The 17,128-nt window shown below is 40.9% G+C and overlaps 1 protein-coding gene across 7 annotated transcripts in view; it reads left to right on the plus strand.

Moving 5' to 3' along the window:
* LOC139766293 (uncharacterized) overlaps positions 1 to 17,128 on the plus strand; it is a 540,727-nt gene that overhangs the window by 150,139 nt on the left and 373,460 nt on the right. For all 7 annotated transcript variants that reach the window (XR_011716836.1, XR_011716837.1, XM_071694755.1 and 4 more), the window contains 2 exons: positions 2,655 to 2,745; positions 5,922 to 6,096. Coding sequence is in view for 5 of the 7 variants with exons in the window: in XM_071694755.1 (XP_071550856.1) it covers positions 2,655 to 2,745; positions 5,922 to 6,096 (266 nt within the window). In the remaining 2 variants the exon portion in view is untranslated. The remainder of the gene's footprint in view (positions 1 to 2,654; positions 2,746 to 5,921; positions 6,097 to 17,128) is intronic.

Genomic DNA, 17,128 nt, shown 5'->3' on the forward strand with positions numbered 1-17,128 from the left:
TTGTTCTCACCTTTTTCCATTCTGTACTCAGTCTCTCCTGGTACTTCCTCACACAAGTCTCCTTCCCAAGCTCACTTACTCTCACCACTCTCTTCACCCCAACATTCTCTTTTCTTTTCTGAAAACCCCCACAAATGTTCACCATCGCCTCCACAAGATAATGATCAGACATCCCTCCAGTTGCAACTCTCAGCACATTAACATCCAAAAGTCCCTCTTTCATGCGTCTATCAATTAACACGTAATCCAGTAACGCTCTCCGGCCATCTCTCCTACTTACATACGTATACTCATGTATATCTCACTCTTTAAACCAGGTATTCCCATTTTTCAGCACATAAATTAACAAGCTCTTCACCATTTCCATTTACAACACTGAATACTCCATGTATACCAATTATTCTCTCAACTGCCACATTACTCACCTTTGCATTCAAATCACCCATCACTATAACCCGGTCTTGTGCATCAAAACCACTAACACACTCATTCAGCTGCTCCCAAAACACTTGCCTCTGATGATCTTTCTTCTCATGCCCAGGTGCATATGCACCAATAATCACCCATGTCTCTCCATCAACTTTCAGTTTTACCCATATCAATCTAGAATTTACTTTCTTACACTCTATCACATACTCCCACAACTCCTGATTCAGGAGTAGTGCTACTCCTTCCCTTGCTCTTGTCCTCTCACTAACCCCTGACTTTACTCCCAAGACATGTTATATTTCTTTTGAATGAAATGAAGGTTTTTAGCATTGACAAACCTTTTCTCTCTGAGAGGGTGTCGTGCAAATATGAAGAAATTCCCTGGGAAACTGGGAAAGGGTCTTAACCCTCAGCCTTTGAATTTGGTGAGAAGGCAACAGCCTTCACTTGCTCTTTGTGAATACCCAAAGAATTCCTCGCTAGTGCTTGTTCAAGGGGATCCACACTTGGCCAGTTATCTACTGCCACCTGGCTATTGTTATCAGTCTGCCAAACCAACAGCAGCTGGAAGCTGATATTTTGCAGTTTGTGAAAAAGGAGATAAAGGCTGGGCATAGTGTATAAACCAGTAAAAATTGGTTGCAGGACACTATCATATTGAGGAAAGGTGTCTTAGATTTTAAGAGCCACATTTCTTTCCTTGTTGTCAGTCCTGCAAGCATGACAGCATATCAACATTGCTGAGTTATGAGATAGTGATTATGGACAGCATACAGAATTGTAACCTTTTTGTTGTGTACAATAGTGTTGGGATATAACATGAGATAGGTACGAGAAATGTTTATTGAGTACCAAATTATGCTATGCTGTGACATCCATTCCTTCGTAAAGATGGGGTTAGGGACCATGAACCCAATAAAAGACAAGAAATATACTCGATACTTTAAGTAGATAACAGAAATGATGTACCAAATAATAATCAAAAGGTTATCCAAGCATTGAAAACAATATTCAGGGCAGAATATGATGGACAGCTTCCTTCCTATTTGTCATATCCACATTTCATCAAAATTCTGGGATAAATTGGGTAAGGTTTTATCTCATATCTGAATATTTTCCTTTTTTTCATGCAATTGGGGAAATTGTAACTATAATCTTCAATCATGGTTCCCATTCAAAGATGATGTTTGTGCTTATTCCAACACACCTGTTGCATTCCTTAAAGGACTTTTGAGTCCCCTAACTATGATGTCATGTGGCTCAAGGTCTGTCTTTCAACTACCACACTTTTCCTCTGTTTAACCTATTGCTCACATAATTCTACAAATTTTATATCTTCCTTTGACTGTGTAAACTCTTGCCATGAGACTATGACATCCTTTCACTTGCAAGCTGAGATATTCTACCTTGGGGATTTCAGCATTCCTCATAGGCAATTGTTGAATTCCTCCCACACAGATTGTTGAGGGATTGAAACCCTTATGTATTCCATTCTCAGTGGCTTAGAACAAATTATCTCCCGCCTCATATTCCTGACTGCTTCGACCACTCTCCTAATATTCTGGATCTGTTTTTCACCTTCATTCCATCCCACTGTAAGTAAACAATCTCGCCCCAATTGGTTCACCTCAGTAAAGCCGACTGGAATAACGTATGTAATTTCTTTTCTGACTTTCTTCAGTAAATTACTGTCTCGTGTTGACGCTTTTGTTGCTGCCATACGCATAGCAGAGATTATCCTTGTAGGAATGGAAGCATTTATCCCTTTTTACCCCAAGACGACCTTTCTACCAATCCATGGTTCAATCCTTCCTGTTCTGAGGCCATTCAGGGAAGGGATTAGGTGTATCTGGTTTGAAAAAGCACTCCTTCCTCTGACTCCCATTCAGCTTTTATCACTGCTCGTAATTACTCTAAGCACATTGTCTGTGAGATGATAACTTTTCTTTGTCATCCATATCTGCACACATCTTTATAATATATATGATGAAATTTCATCAGGACCTATTGAGCCCTGTTTGGGTCAGTACCCTTATGTTTTCTGTTTATATAGTTTTGGACTTACTGCAGTTCAAATTAGTTTTGATTTACAATTGAGTTACCATTGAACTGATTGCATAATTCTTTGTAGTTGATGATGTGGTAAATGTAGATTTGCTTGTCTCTAATCTTCTCATAAGTGATGTAGAATATTTGGCTAAGGACTTTGTTTCTCTTTTCATCAGACTCAAACAGTGCTGGATCTAAAACTGATGGAAAATCAACAAAGGACCAACAGTTATCTCAAGATATATTTGCCACCATTGCACTCTTTGAGTAAGTAAGCATTTGATAAAGACTAAAAGGGAGGCATGCCTAATTAAGACATACATATATGAGTAGTTTGATAGGCTTTATGGATAAATCCCATGGGTTTGGGAACAGTCAGTTATAATAGACAGGAAGGCAAATGGGAACAACAGTGAAGGTGGCAAATGAGAAAGTGATAACAGGCAGAAATGAAGTGAAGAGATGTAATGAGTATTTTGGTGTTGTTAAATGTATTTGATGATAGGGTGGCAGATGTAGGAGGATGTTTTGGATGTGGAGGTATGCAAAGTCACGAGATCACAGAAAGTGTTAAGGGAAAAGATGAGAGATTATGAAAGTGTTCTGTAAGATGAAATACAGCAAAGTGTTGGAGTGGATGGAATATAGTTTGATTTCTTAACAATGTTGTTGATTAGTTGATTAGGATATTCATTGTATGTATGGCTCATTGTGAACTCTATTGGAGTTCATTAGTCATAGAGACTCTGTTGCCATGGCCACCCCCTAGAAGGAGTTCCATGAGAGAACAAGTGTTAGATATATAGATATATTATGGCTCATGGTGAGGTTCCTGTTTGTTGCTTAGAGATATAGATATATGGCTCCTGGTGAGGTTTGTGTATAATGCTTAGAGATATGGATATATTATGGCTCCTGGTGAGGTTCCTGTATAGTGCCATTGTATCTAGGCAGGGATAACAAAAGTGCTGTACTGTGAGGGGTTTATTTTTTGCAAACACCATTTTGTAGCACATGATCCTCAGATATATACGGATGAGAATTGATTGAGGAGAAGAACAAAAAGTTTTAACTGTGTGACAGGGGATGAAAGGTGCTAGATGTTATAATTGTGAGATGATGCTTTGTAGATTCTGACCATTCTGCAGTTCTTTGGAGGTGAGGATCAGGGAGAAGTGGAGGTATGGTGTAAAGAAAAAGGGAGAGGCAAAAGTATTGGCAAATGAGATGAATCAGAAAGAATGTAAGAAGTGGTACAAAAAAGGAAAAGAAAGTTCAGATGAAAATGCAGGAAATGTGGGGATGCAGGAAATGTGTGAATGAGATATTTAAAGTGTTTACAAACTTTACAACCTTGTTAAAGGTTGTAAAATTAGGAGTTGGATTCATAGTTGTGAGGTGTATGAATGAAGGGTTGGATGTGAGTGGATGTGGTCTTTCACTGCATGCTTTTGGCACTACCTCGCTAATGTGGGAGACAGTAATCATGTATGAAAAAATGTAAAAGTATGTTGTATATTACAAAGCTGTATATGTACACCCCCAAAAATGTTATTTGGCACCTTTGGCTGTGATTTATCCTGCAAGAATTCCTGGTGTGGTTGGTACCCTTGTTTGTCTGTGTGTGTGAGTCATATGATGCTTTCTGTAGCCATGTGTCGTATTTAACGGTTAATAGATGGGAATTCATAGCCTCTAAAGGCCTAGCATTATCCTTCATAACTTAATAATCAAACCCACAATGCTTATTAATGTGTGCATGACAACTAGCTGACTGGGTGCCAATTAGGGATTTTTTTACATTTTGAGATGCAGTGACATGAATCCACATCACTACAAAGTGTAGATGATGGAAAGTATGTAAACGTCCAGCACGAGGAACACAATGTGTATGTTAAGGGTGCCGAAAAATTTGTATCAGGTATTTATCTTGTCTAACATAGCTGTGATTTGAAATAAATCTTAAGATTCTTACAGTTCGCTTTGAAGCTCAACTCAGTGAAGATTGAACCAGTTCCGTTTCCAGCATATTTGATACTTTGTACTCACATAACACACTTCCTGTGGTGAAAATCTGTGTAACACAAACATTGTCTCACATGAACTTACCTACCAATCACACCCTTGAAGATCCACTAATCTTACCGTGTTTGTCATACTAAACAAATATCATACCTGTGCTTAATGTTATATCACTATTAACCATACAAAGACATTTTGTGTTTTTTATGTATGTGCTTTTATATCGCTGAGCATTTACATATTTAGCATCATATACACTTTGTGATGATGTTGGTTTATGTCATTACAGCTCATAATGTAAGAAATCCATAAATGGCATCCGGTTTGTTGGTTGCTTTACACACATTGTGGGTTTGATTATTATATTACATAGGGTAATGCTATGCCATTTAGAGGCTTTTGTACTAACACTTCTGAATTCCTGTTTGTTAACTGTTAAGTACAACACACGGTTGCAGAGAGCATTATATGACTTTCACACACACACACAGGTACCAACCACACCAGGGATTCTTGTGGGGCGTATTGCAGCCAAGGGTGCGGAATAAATTTTTAGTAGTTGTATATTGCACAGGACAGCTTGAGAATGGATGTGAGCATATGTGGCCTTTCTTTGTCTGTTCTTGGTGGTATATGTGCATTACACAGGAGAGCTCAAGACTGAATTTGGGCAGATGTGGCTTTTCTTCGTTTGTTCCTGGAAATGTCGAGGTAGTGTCAGGAACAGAGGAAGAAAGGCCACATCTGCTCACATTCATTCTGTAGATGTCATGTGTATTGACACATGACTCATGATGTGATTCAGAAATATTATTGAGACTTTGTTTAAGTTATGAGTATTAGGAAAAGATAGGTAGAAGTTCTGAGAAAAGAAATGAAAAATTACAAATTTGCATATGTAGCTAGGTTCTTTTGTAAGAATTGATGTGTTCTCTAGATGATTTGGTGCAGCATGTTCAGGTATGTGGTAGTAACATAAGTAGAGAGAATGTGTCTTAAGAAAAATTTCATGAAGATTAGTTTTGTTTTGGAAAGATGTGGAGTTAGGAGTAAGGCAATTAGAGGAAGATATGATATGGTGATTTGGTTAGACACTAAAGTAAAAGTAATAGTACAGAGCAAGTGGTAAGACAGGTAGTATAAAGAATTAGAGTATTTTAGTAAAACTTGTGTGAGAAAATGCAGAGGAAGATTAAAAGGAAATATTAAAGGTTAGAATGAGCACATCAGTGTGACTTGAGATATTTTAATATTAGCATTGATAGATTTTGTATTGACAGATTTGTCTCATAACAGGATGGGAGTGCTTTTGTTAAAGATTGGCCATTGATTTTCTGTATGCTAGTTCATTACAAAAATTTTCAGGGAATTCTTTATGACTTTGAGCGTTTGTTGATAAATAAGTTTGTTGTAACCTGCAGGTCACGACGAAATGCTGAAAATGTAGCCTCAGAAGAGAATATTCGACAAACAGCAGCCCCATTCCATAAAGTTGGTAAGAAGGCAGAAGAGATCCAGCAGCAGCTTGCAGAACTAGCTAGCGAGTATTTACAGTTGCATGCTAGTGCTGTTAATTTGAAAGCTGAGGTTATGAAGGTAATTCTAACATTTAATCAATTCTAACATTTAGTCATTCCTCACAGAAATAATTTATAAGTGAAAGAACATTTATTTATTCACACAGGGAATGCTCATCCTCCTCGAAGGCTCCGATTGGGGTGTCTAAATGTGTGTGGCTGTAACCAAGATGAGAAAAGAGGAGAGATAGGTAGCATGTTTGAGGAAAGGAACCTGGATGTTTTGGCTCTAAGTGAAACGAAGCTCAAGGGCAAAGGGGAAGAGTGGTTTGGGAATGTCTTCGGAGTAAAGTCAGGGGTTAGTGAGAGGACAAGAGCAAGGGAAGGAGTAGCTCTGCTCCAGAAACAGGAGTGGTGGGAGTATGTGATAGAGTGTAAGAAAGTAAACTCTAGATTGATATGGGTAAAACTGAAAGTGGATGGAGAGAGATGGGTGATTATTGGTTCATATGCACCTGGGAATGAGAAGAAAGATCACAAGAGGCAAGTGTTTTGGGAGCAGCTGAGTAAGTGTATTAGTAGTTTTGATGCACAAAACCGGGTTATAGTTATGGGTGATTTGAATGCAAAGGTGAGTAATGTGACAGTTGAGGGAATAATTGGTGTACATGAGGTGTTCAGTGTTGTAAATGGAAATGGTGAAGAGCTTGTAGATTTATGTGCTGAAAAAGGACTGGTGATTGGGAATACCTGGTTTAAAAAGAGAGATATACATAAGTATCCATATTTAAGTAGGAGAGATGGCCAGAGAGCATTATTGGATTACTTGTTAATTGATGGGCGTGCAAAAGAGATACTTTTGGATATTAATGTGCTGAGAGGTGCAACTGGAGGGATGTTTGATCATTATCTTGTGGAGGCGAAGGTGAAGATTTGTAGAGGTTTTCAGAAAAGAAGAGAGAATGTTGGGGTGAAGAGAGTGGTGAGAGTAAGTGAGACTTGTGTGAGGAAGTACCAGGAGAAACTGAGTACAGAATGGAAAAAGGTGAGAACAAAGGAGGTAATTGGAGTGGGGGAGGAATGGGATGTATTTAGGGAAGCAGTGATGGCTTGTGCAAAAGAAGCTTGTGGTATGAGAAACGTGGGAGGTGGGCAGATTAGAAAGGATAGTGAGTGGTGGGATGAAGAAGTAAGATTATTAGTGAAAGAGAAGAGAGAGGCATTTGGACGATTTTTGCAGGGAAAAAATGCAAATGAGTGGGAGATGTATAAAAGAAAGAGGCAGGAGGTCAAGAGGAAGGTGCAAGAGGTGAAAAAGAGGGCTAATGAGAGTTGGGGTGAGAGAGTATCATTAAATTTTAGGGATAATAAAAAATGTTTTGGAAGGAGGTAAATAAAGTGCGTAAGACAAGGGAGCAAATGGGAACTTCAGTGATGGGGGCTAATGGGGAGGTGATAACAAGTAGTGCTGATGTGAAAAGGAGATGGAGTGAGTATTTTGAAGGTTTGTTGAATGTGTTTGATGATAGTGTGGCAGATATAGGGTGTTTTGGTCGAGGTGGTATGCAAAGTGAGAGGGTTAGGGAAAATTATTTGGTAAACAGGGAAGAGGTAGTAAAAGCTTTGCGGAAGATGAAAGCCAGCAAGGTAGAAGTTTTGGATGGTATTGCAGTGGAATTTATTAAAAAAGGGGGTGACTGTATTGTTAACTGGTGACTGTATTGTTAACTGGTTGATAAGGTTATTTGATGTATGTATGATTCATGGTGAGGTGCCTGAGGATTGGCGGAATGCTTGCATAGTGCCATTGTACAAAGGCAAAGGGGATAAGAGTGAGTGCTCAAATTACAGAGGTCTAAGTTTGTTGAGTATTCCTGGTAAATTATATGGGAGGGTATTGATTGAGAGGGTGAAGGCTTGTACAGAGCATCAGATTGGGGAAGAGCAGTGTGGTTTCAGAAGTGGTAGAGGATGTATGGAACAGGTCTTTGCTTTGAAGAATGTATGTGAGAAATACTTAGAAAAGGAAATGGATTTGTATGTAGCATTTATGGATCTGGAGAAGGCATATGATAGAGTTGATAGAGATGCTCTGTGGAAAGTATTAAGAATATATGGTGTGGGAGGCAAGTTGTTAGAAGCAGTGAAAAGTTTTTATCGAGAATGTAAGGCATGTGTACATGTAGGAAGAGAGGAAAGTGATTGGTTCTGAGTGAATGTAGGTTTGCGGCAGGGGTGTGTGATGTCTCCATGTTAGTTTAATTTGTTTATGGATGGGATTGTTAGGGAGGTGAATGCAAGAGTTTTGGAAAGTATGCAGTCTGTTGTGGATGAGAGAGCTTGGGAAGTGAGTCAGTTGTTGTTCGCTGATGATACCGCGCTGGTGGCTGATTCGTGTGAGAAACCGCAGAAGCTGGTGACTGAGTTTGGTAAGGTGTGTGAAACAAGAAAGTTGAGAGTAAATGTGAATAACAGCAAGGTTATTAGGTAAAGTAGGGTTGAGGGTCAAGTCAATTGGGATGTAAGTTTGAATGGAGAAAAACTGGAGGAAGTGAAGTGTTTTAGATATCTGTGAGTGGATCTGGCAGCGGATGGAACCATGGGAGCAGAAGTGAATCATAGGGTGGGTGAGGGGGCGAAAATTCTGGGAGTGTTGAATAATGTTTGGAAGTCGAGAAAATTATCTTGGAAAGCAAAAATTGGTATGTTTGAAGGAATAGTGGTTCCAACAATGTTGTATGGTTGCGAGGCATGGGCTGTGGATAGAGTTGTGCGTAGGAGGGTGGATGTGCTGGAAATGAGATGTTTGAGGACAATATGTGGTGTGAGGTGGTTTGATGGAGTAAGTAATAATAGAGTAAGAGAGATGTGTGGTAATAAAAAGAGTGTGGTTGAGAGAGCAGAAGAGGGTGTTTTGAAATGGTTTGGTCACATGGAGAGAATGAGTGAGGAAAGATTGACCAAGAGGATATATGTGTCAGAGGTGGAGGGAACGAGGAGAAGTGGGAGACCAAATTGGAGGTGGAAAGATGGGGTGAAAAAGATTTTGAGTGATCAGGGCCTGAACATGCAGGAGGAAGAAAGGTGTGCAAGGAATAGAGTGAATTGGAACGATGTGGTATACCGGGGTCGACATGCTGTCAGTGAATTGAATGAGGGTATGTGAAGCGTCTGGGGTAAACCATGGAAAGTTTTGTGCGGCCTGGATGTGGAAAGGGAGCTGTGGTTTCGATGCATTATTGCATGACAGCTAGAGACTGAGTGTGAATGAATGGGGCCTTTGTTGTCTTTTCCTAGCGCTACCTCGCACACATGAGGGGGGAGGGGGCTGTTATTCCATTAGTTGCGGGGTGGCGATGGGAATGAATAAAGGCAGACAGTGTGAATTATGTACATGTGTATATATGTATATGTTTGTGTGTATATATATATGTATACATTGAGATGTATAACTATGTATATTTGCGTGTGTGGACGTGTATCTATATACATGGTTATGTGGGTGGGATGGGCCATTATTTCATCTGTTTCCTTGCGCTACCTCGCTAACGCGGGAGACAGCGACAAAGCAAAATAAATAATAAAAATAAAAATGTTTTGGAAGGAGGTAAATAAAGTGCGTAAGACAAGGGAACAAATGGGAACATCAGTGAAGGGGGTGATGGGGAGGTGATAACAAGTAGTGGTGATGTGAGAAGGAGATGGAGTGAGTATTTTGAAGGTTTGTTGAATGTGTTTGATGATAGAGTGGCAGATATAGGGTGTTTTGATTGAGGCGGTGTGCAAAGTGAGAGGGTTAGGGAGAATGATTTGGCAAACAGAGAAGAGGTAGTAAAAGCTTTGCAGAAAATGAAAACTGGCAGGGCAGCGGGTTTGGATGGTATTGCAGTGGAATTTATTAAAAAAGGGGGTGACTTTATTGTTGACTGATTGGTAAGGATATTTAATGTATGTATGACTCATGGTGAGGTGCATGAGGATTGGCAGAATGCTTGCATAGTGCCATTGTACAAGAGCAAAGGGGGTAAAAGTGAGTGCACAAATTACAGAGGTATAAGTTGAGTATTCCTGGTAAATTATATGGGAGGGTATTGATTGAGAGGGTGAAGGCATGTACAGAGCATCAGATTGGGGAAGAGTAGTGTGGTTTCAGAAGTGATAGAGGATGTGTGGAACAGGTCTTTGCTTTGAAGAATGTATGTGAGAAATACTTAGAAAAGGAAATGGATTTGTATGTAGCATTTATGGATCTGGAGAAGGCATATGATAGAGTTGATAGAGATGCTCTGTGGAAGGTATTAAGAATATATGGTGTGGGAGGCAAGTTGTTAGAAGCAGTGAAATTTTTATTGAGGATGTAAGGCATGTGTACATGTAGGAAGAGAGGAAAGTGATTGGTTCTCAGTGAATGTTGGTTTACAGCAGGGGTGGGTGATGTCTCCATGGTTCTTTAATTTGTTTATGGATGGGGTTGTTAGGGAGGTGAATGCAAGAGTTTTGGAAAGAGGGGCAAGTATGCAGTCTGTTGTGGATGAGAGAGCTTGGGGAAGTGAGTCAGTTGTTGTTCACTGATGATACAGCGCTGGTGGCTGATTCAAGTGAGAAACTGCAGAAGCTGGTGACTGAGTTTGGTAAAGTGTGTGAAAGAAGAAAGGTGAAAGTAGATGTGAATAAGAGCAAGGTTATTAGGTATAGTAGGGTTGAGGGACAAGTTTATTGGGAGGTAAGTTTGAATGGAGAAAAACTGGAGGAAGTGAAGTGTTTTAGGTATCTGGGAGTGGATTTGGCAGTGGATGGAACCATGGAAGCAGAAGTGAATCATAGGGTGGGGGAGGGGAGGAAGTTCTGGGAGCGTTTAAGAATGTGTGGAAGTCGAGAACTTTATCTTGGAAAGCAAAAATGGGTATGTTTGATGGGATAGTGGTTCCAACAATGTTATATGGTTGCGAGGCATGGGTTATGGATAGAGTTGTGTGGAGGAGGGTGGATGTGCTGGAAATGAGATGTTTAAGGACAGTATGTGGTGTGAGGTGGTTTGGTTGAGTGAGTAATGAAAGGGTAAGAGATATATGTGGAAATGAAAAGAGTGTGGTTGAGAAAACGGAAGAGGGTGTTTTGAAGTGGTTTGGTCACATGGAGAGAGTGAGTGAGGAACGATTGACATAGAGAATATATGTGTCAGAGGTGGAGGGAATGAGAAGTGGGAGACCAAATTGGAAGTGGAAACATGGAGTGAAAAGATTTTTTGTGATCGGGGCCTGAACATGCAGGAGGATGAAAGGCGTGCAAGGAATAGAGTGAATTGGAATGATGTGATATACTGGGGTCAATGTTCTGTCAGTGGATTGAACCAGGGCATGTGAAGCGTCTGGGGTAGACCAGGGAAAGTTCTGTGGGGCATGGATGTGGAAAGGGAGCTGTGGTTTCGGTGCAGTATGCATGACAGCTAGAGACAGAGTGTGAAGAAATGTGGCCTTTGTTGTTTTTTACTAGTGCTACCTTGCACACATGCTGGGGGAGGGGGTTATTGTTTCTTGTGTGGCGGGGTGGCGACGGGAATGAATAAGGGCAGACAGTATGAATTATGTACATGTGTATATATATGTATACGTTGAGATGCATGTGTGGACGTGTATGTATATACATGTGTATGCGGATGGGTTGGGCCACTCTTTCGTCTGTTTCCTTGCACTACCTCGCTAACGCAGGAGACAGCAACAAAGTATAATAAATGAATAATAAAATCGCTTTTTCCTGTGTCAGTGAGGTAGTGCACGGAAACAGACGAGGAATGGCCCAACCACCCAGATACACACACATATATTTATTATTTTTTCATTTATATTTTGCTTTGTTGCTCTCTCCCGCGTTAGTGAGGTAGCGCAAGGAAACAGATGAAGGAATGACCCAACCCACCCACATACATGTCCACACACGCAAATATACATATCTATACATCTCAATGTATACATATATATACACACACAGACATATACATATATACACATGTACATAATTCATACTTTCTGCCTTTATTTATTCCCATCGCCATCTCGCCACACATGGAATAACAACCTTCTCCCCCCTCATGTGTGCGAGGTAGCACTAGGAAAAGACAACAAAGGCCCCATTCGCTCACATTAAGTCTCTAGCTGTCATGTAATAATGCACCGAAACCACAGCTCCATTTCCACATCCAGGTCCCACATCCATGGTTTACCCCAGATGCTTCACATGCCCTGGTTCAATCCATTGACAGCACGTCGACCCCGGTATACCACATTGTTCCAATTCACTCTATTCCTTGCACGCCTTTCACCCTCCTTTGTGTTCAGGCCCCGATCACTCAAAATCTTTTTCCCTCCATCTTTCCACCTCCAATTTGGTCTCCCACTTGTCCTTGTTCCCTCCACCTCTGACACATATATCCTCTTTGTCAATCTTTCCTCACTCATTCTCTCCATGTGACCAAACCATTTCAAAACACACTCTTCTGCTTTCTCAACCACACTCTTTTTATTTCCACACATCTCTCTTACCCTTACATTACTTACTTGATCAAACCACCTCACACCACATATTGCCCTGAAACATCTCATTTCCAGCACATCCACCCTCCTATGCACAACTCTATCTATAGCCCACGCCTCGCAACCAACAACATTGTTGGAACCACTATTCCTTCAAACATACCCATTTTTGCTTTCCGAGATAATGTTCTCAACTTCCACACATTCTTCAATGCTCCCAGAATTTTCGCCTCCTACCCCACCCTGTGATTTACTTCCGCTTCCATCGTCCATCTGCTGCCAGATCCACTCCCAGATATCTAAAACACTTTACTTCCTCCAGTTTTTCTACATTCAAACTTACCTCCCAATTGATTTGACCCTTAACCTTACTGTACCTAATAACCTTGCTCTTATTCACATTTACTCTCAACTTTCTTCTTTCACACACTTTACCAAACTCAGTCACCAGCTTCTGCACCAGCACCAGCGAAGAACAACTGACTCACTTCCCAAGCTGTATCATCCACAACAGATTGCATACTTACCCCTCTTTCCAAAACTCTTGCATTCACCTCCTTAACAACCCCATCCATAAACAAATTAAACAACCATGGAGACATCACACACCCCTGCCGCAAACCTACATTCACTGAGAACCAATCACTTTCCTCTCTTCCTACACATACACATGCCTTACATTCTCGGTAAAAACTTTTCACTGCTTCTAACAACTTGCTTCCCACACCATATATTCTTAATACCTTCCACAGAGCATCTCTATCAACTCTGTCATATGCCTTCTCCAGATCCATAAATGTTACATAAAAGTCCATTTGCTTTTCTAAGTATTTCTCTCATACATTTTTCAAAGCAAAGACCTGTTCCACACATCCTCTACCATTTCTGAAACCACACTGCTCTTCCCCAATCTGATGCTCTGTACATGCCTTCACTCTCTCAATCAATACCCTCCCATATAATTTTCCAGGAATACTCAACAAACATATACCTCTGTAATTTGAGCACTCACTCTTATCCCTTTTGCCTTTGTACAATTTCACTATGTAAGCATTCCGCCAATCCTCAGGCACCTCACCATGAATCATACATACATTAAATAACCTTATCAACCAGTCAACAATACAGTCACCCCCTTTTTTACTAAATTCCACTGCAATACCATCCAAACCTTCTGCCTTGCCGGCTTTTATCTTCCGCAAAGCTTTTACTACCTCTTCTCTGTTTACCAAATCATTTTCCCTGACCCTCTCAATTTGCACACCACCTCGACCAAAACACCCTGTATCTGCCGCTCTGTCATCAAACACATTCAACAAACCTTCAAAATATTCACTCCATCTCCTTCTTACATCACCACTACTTGTTATTACCTCCTATTAGCCCCCATCACTGATGTTCCCATTTGCTCCTGTGTCTTATGCACTTTATTTACCTCCTTCCAAAACATCTTTTTATTATCCCTAAAATTTAATGATACTCTCTCACCCCAACTCTCATTTGCCCTCTTTTTCACCTCTACACCTTTCTCTTGACCTCCTGCCTCTTTCTTTTATACGTCTCCCACTCATTTGCATTTTTTCCCTGCAAAAATCGTCCAAATGCCTCTCTCTTCTCTTTCACTAATAATCTTACTTCTTCATCCCACCACTCACTACCCTTTCTAATCTGCCCACCTCCCACGCTTTTCATGCCACAAGCATCTTTTGCACAAGCCATCACTGCTTCCCTAAATACATCCCATTCCTCCCCCACTCCCCTTACCTCCTTTGTTCTCACCTTTTTCCATTCTGTACTCAGTCTCTCCTGGTACTTCCTCACACATGTCTCCTTCCCAAGCTCACTTACTCTCACCACTCTCTTCACCCCAGCATTCTCTCTTCTTTCCTGAAAACCCCTACAAATCTTTAACTTCTCCTCCTTAAGATAATGATCAGATATCCCTCCAGTTGCACCTATCAGCACATTAACCTCCAAAAGTCTCTCTTTCACGCGCCTATCAATTAACACGTAATCCAATAATGCTCTCTGGCCATCTCTCCTACTTACATACGTTCACTTATGTATATTTCGCTTTTTAAACCAGGTATTCCCAATCACCAGTCCTTTTTCAGCACATAAATGTACAAGCTCTTCACCATTTCCATTTACAACACTGAACACCCCATGTATACCAATTATTCCCTCAACTGCGACATTACTCACCTTTGCATTCAAATCACCCATCACTATAACCCGGTCTTGTGCATCAAAACCACTAACACACTCATTCAGCTGCTCCCAAAACACTTGCCTCTCATGATCTTTCTTCTCATGCCCAGGTGCATACACCAATAATCACCCATCTCTCTCCAACAGCTTTCAGATTTACCCATATCAATCTAGAATTTACTTTCTTACACTCTATCACATACTCCCACCACTCATGTTTCAGGAGTAGTGCTACTTCTTCCCTTGCTCTTGTTGTCTCACTAACCCCTGACTTTATTCCCAAGACATTCCCAAACCACTCTTCCCCTTTACCCTTGAGCTTCGTTTCACTTAGAGCCAAAACATCCAGGTTCCTTTCCTCAAACATACTACCTATCTCTCCTTTTTCTCCTTTTTACACATATTTATTTATTTATTTGTTTTGCTTTGTCGCTGTCTCCCGCGTTAGCGAGGTAGCCCAAGGTAACAGACGAAAGAATGGCCCAACCCACCCACATACACATGTATATACATACACATCCACACACAGCTCATATACATACCTATACATCTCATTGTATACATATGTATATACACATACAGATATACATATATACCCATGTACATAATTTATACTGTCTGCCTTTATTCATTCCCATCGCCATCTCGCCACACATGGAATAACAACACCCTCCCCCTCATGTGTGCGAGATAGCGCTAGGAAAAGACAACAAAGGCCCCATTCGTTAACACTCAGTCTCTAGCTGTCATGTAATAATGCACCGAAACCACAGCTCCCTTTCCACCTCCAGGCCCCACAGAACTTTTCATGGTTTACCCCAGACGCTTCACATGCCCTGGTTCAATCCATTGACAGCACGTTGACCCCGGTATACCACATCGTTCCAATTCATTCTATTCCTTGCATGCCTTTCACTCTCCTGCATGTTCAGGCCCCTATCACTCAAAATCTTTTTCATTCCATCTTTCCACCTCCAACTTGGTCTCCCACTTCTCCTCGTTCCCTCCACCTCTGACACATATATCCTCTTGGTCAATCTTTCCTCACTCATTCTCTCCATGTGACCAAACCATTTCAAAACACCCTCTTCTGCTCTCTCAACCACACTCTTTTTATTACCACACATCTCTCTTACCCTATTATTACTTACTCGATCAAACCACCTCACACCACACATTGTCCTCAAACATCTCATTTCCAGCACATCCACCCTCCTGCACACAGCTTTATCCATAGCCCACGCCTCGCAACCATACAACATTGTTGGAACCACTATTCCTTCAAACATACCCATTTTTGCTTTCTGAGATAATGTTCTGGACTTCCACTCATTCTTGAATGCTCCCAGAATTTTCGCCCCCTGCCCCACCCTATGATTCACTTCCACTTCCATGGTTCCATCCGCTGCCAGATCCACTCACAGATATCTAAAACACTTCACCTCCTCCAGTTTTTCTCCATTTAAACTTACCTCCCACTTTACTTGACCCTCAACCCTACTGTACCTAATAACCTTGCTCTTATTCACATTTACTCTTAACTTTCTTCTTTCACACACTTTACCAAACTCAGTCACAAGCTTCTTCACTTTCTCACATGAATCAGCCACCAGCGCTGTATCATCAGCGAACAACAACTGACTCACTTCCCAAGCTCTCTCATGAACAACAGACTACATACTTGCCCCTCTTTCCAAAACTCTTGCATTCACCTCCTTAACAACCCCATCCATAAACAAATTAGATAACCATGGAGACATCACACACCCCTTCCGCAAACCAACATTCACTGAGAACCAATCACTTTCCTCTCTTCCTACACGTACACATGCCTTACATCCTTGATAAAAACGTTTCCCTGCTTCTAACAACTTGCCTCCCACACCATATATTCTTAATACCTTCCACAGAGCATCTCTATCTACTCTATCATATACCTTCTCCAGATCCATAAATGCTACATACAAATCCATTTGCTTTTCTAAGTATTTCTCACTTACATTCTTCAAAGCAAACACTTGATCCACACATCCTCTATCACTTCTGAAACCACACCGCTCTTCCCCAGTCTGATGCTCTGTACATGCCTTCTCCCTCTCAATCAATACCCTCCCATATAATTTCCCAGGAATACTCAACAAAGTTATATATCTGTAATTTGAACACTCACTCTTATCCCCTTTGCCTTTGTACAATAGCACTTTGCAAGCATATATATGCTTGCATGGAAAGTTCTGTGAGGCCTAGATGTGGAAAGGGAGCTATGGTTTCGGGCATTATTTCATGACAGCTAGAGACTGAGTGTCAACGAATGGGGCCTTTGTTGTCTTTTCCTAGTGCTACCTCGCACACATGAGGGGGGAGGGGGAT

The sequence above is a fragment of the Panulirus ornatus genome, chromosome 4, assembly GCF_036320965.1.
Source record: "Panulirus ornatus isolate Po-2019 chromosome 4, ASM3632096v1, whole genome shotgun sequence".
In the NCBI taxonomy this organism is placed as follows: Eukaryota; Metazoa; Arthropoda; class Malacostraca; order Decapoda; family Palinuridae; genus Panulirus; species Panulirus ornatus.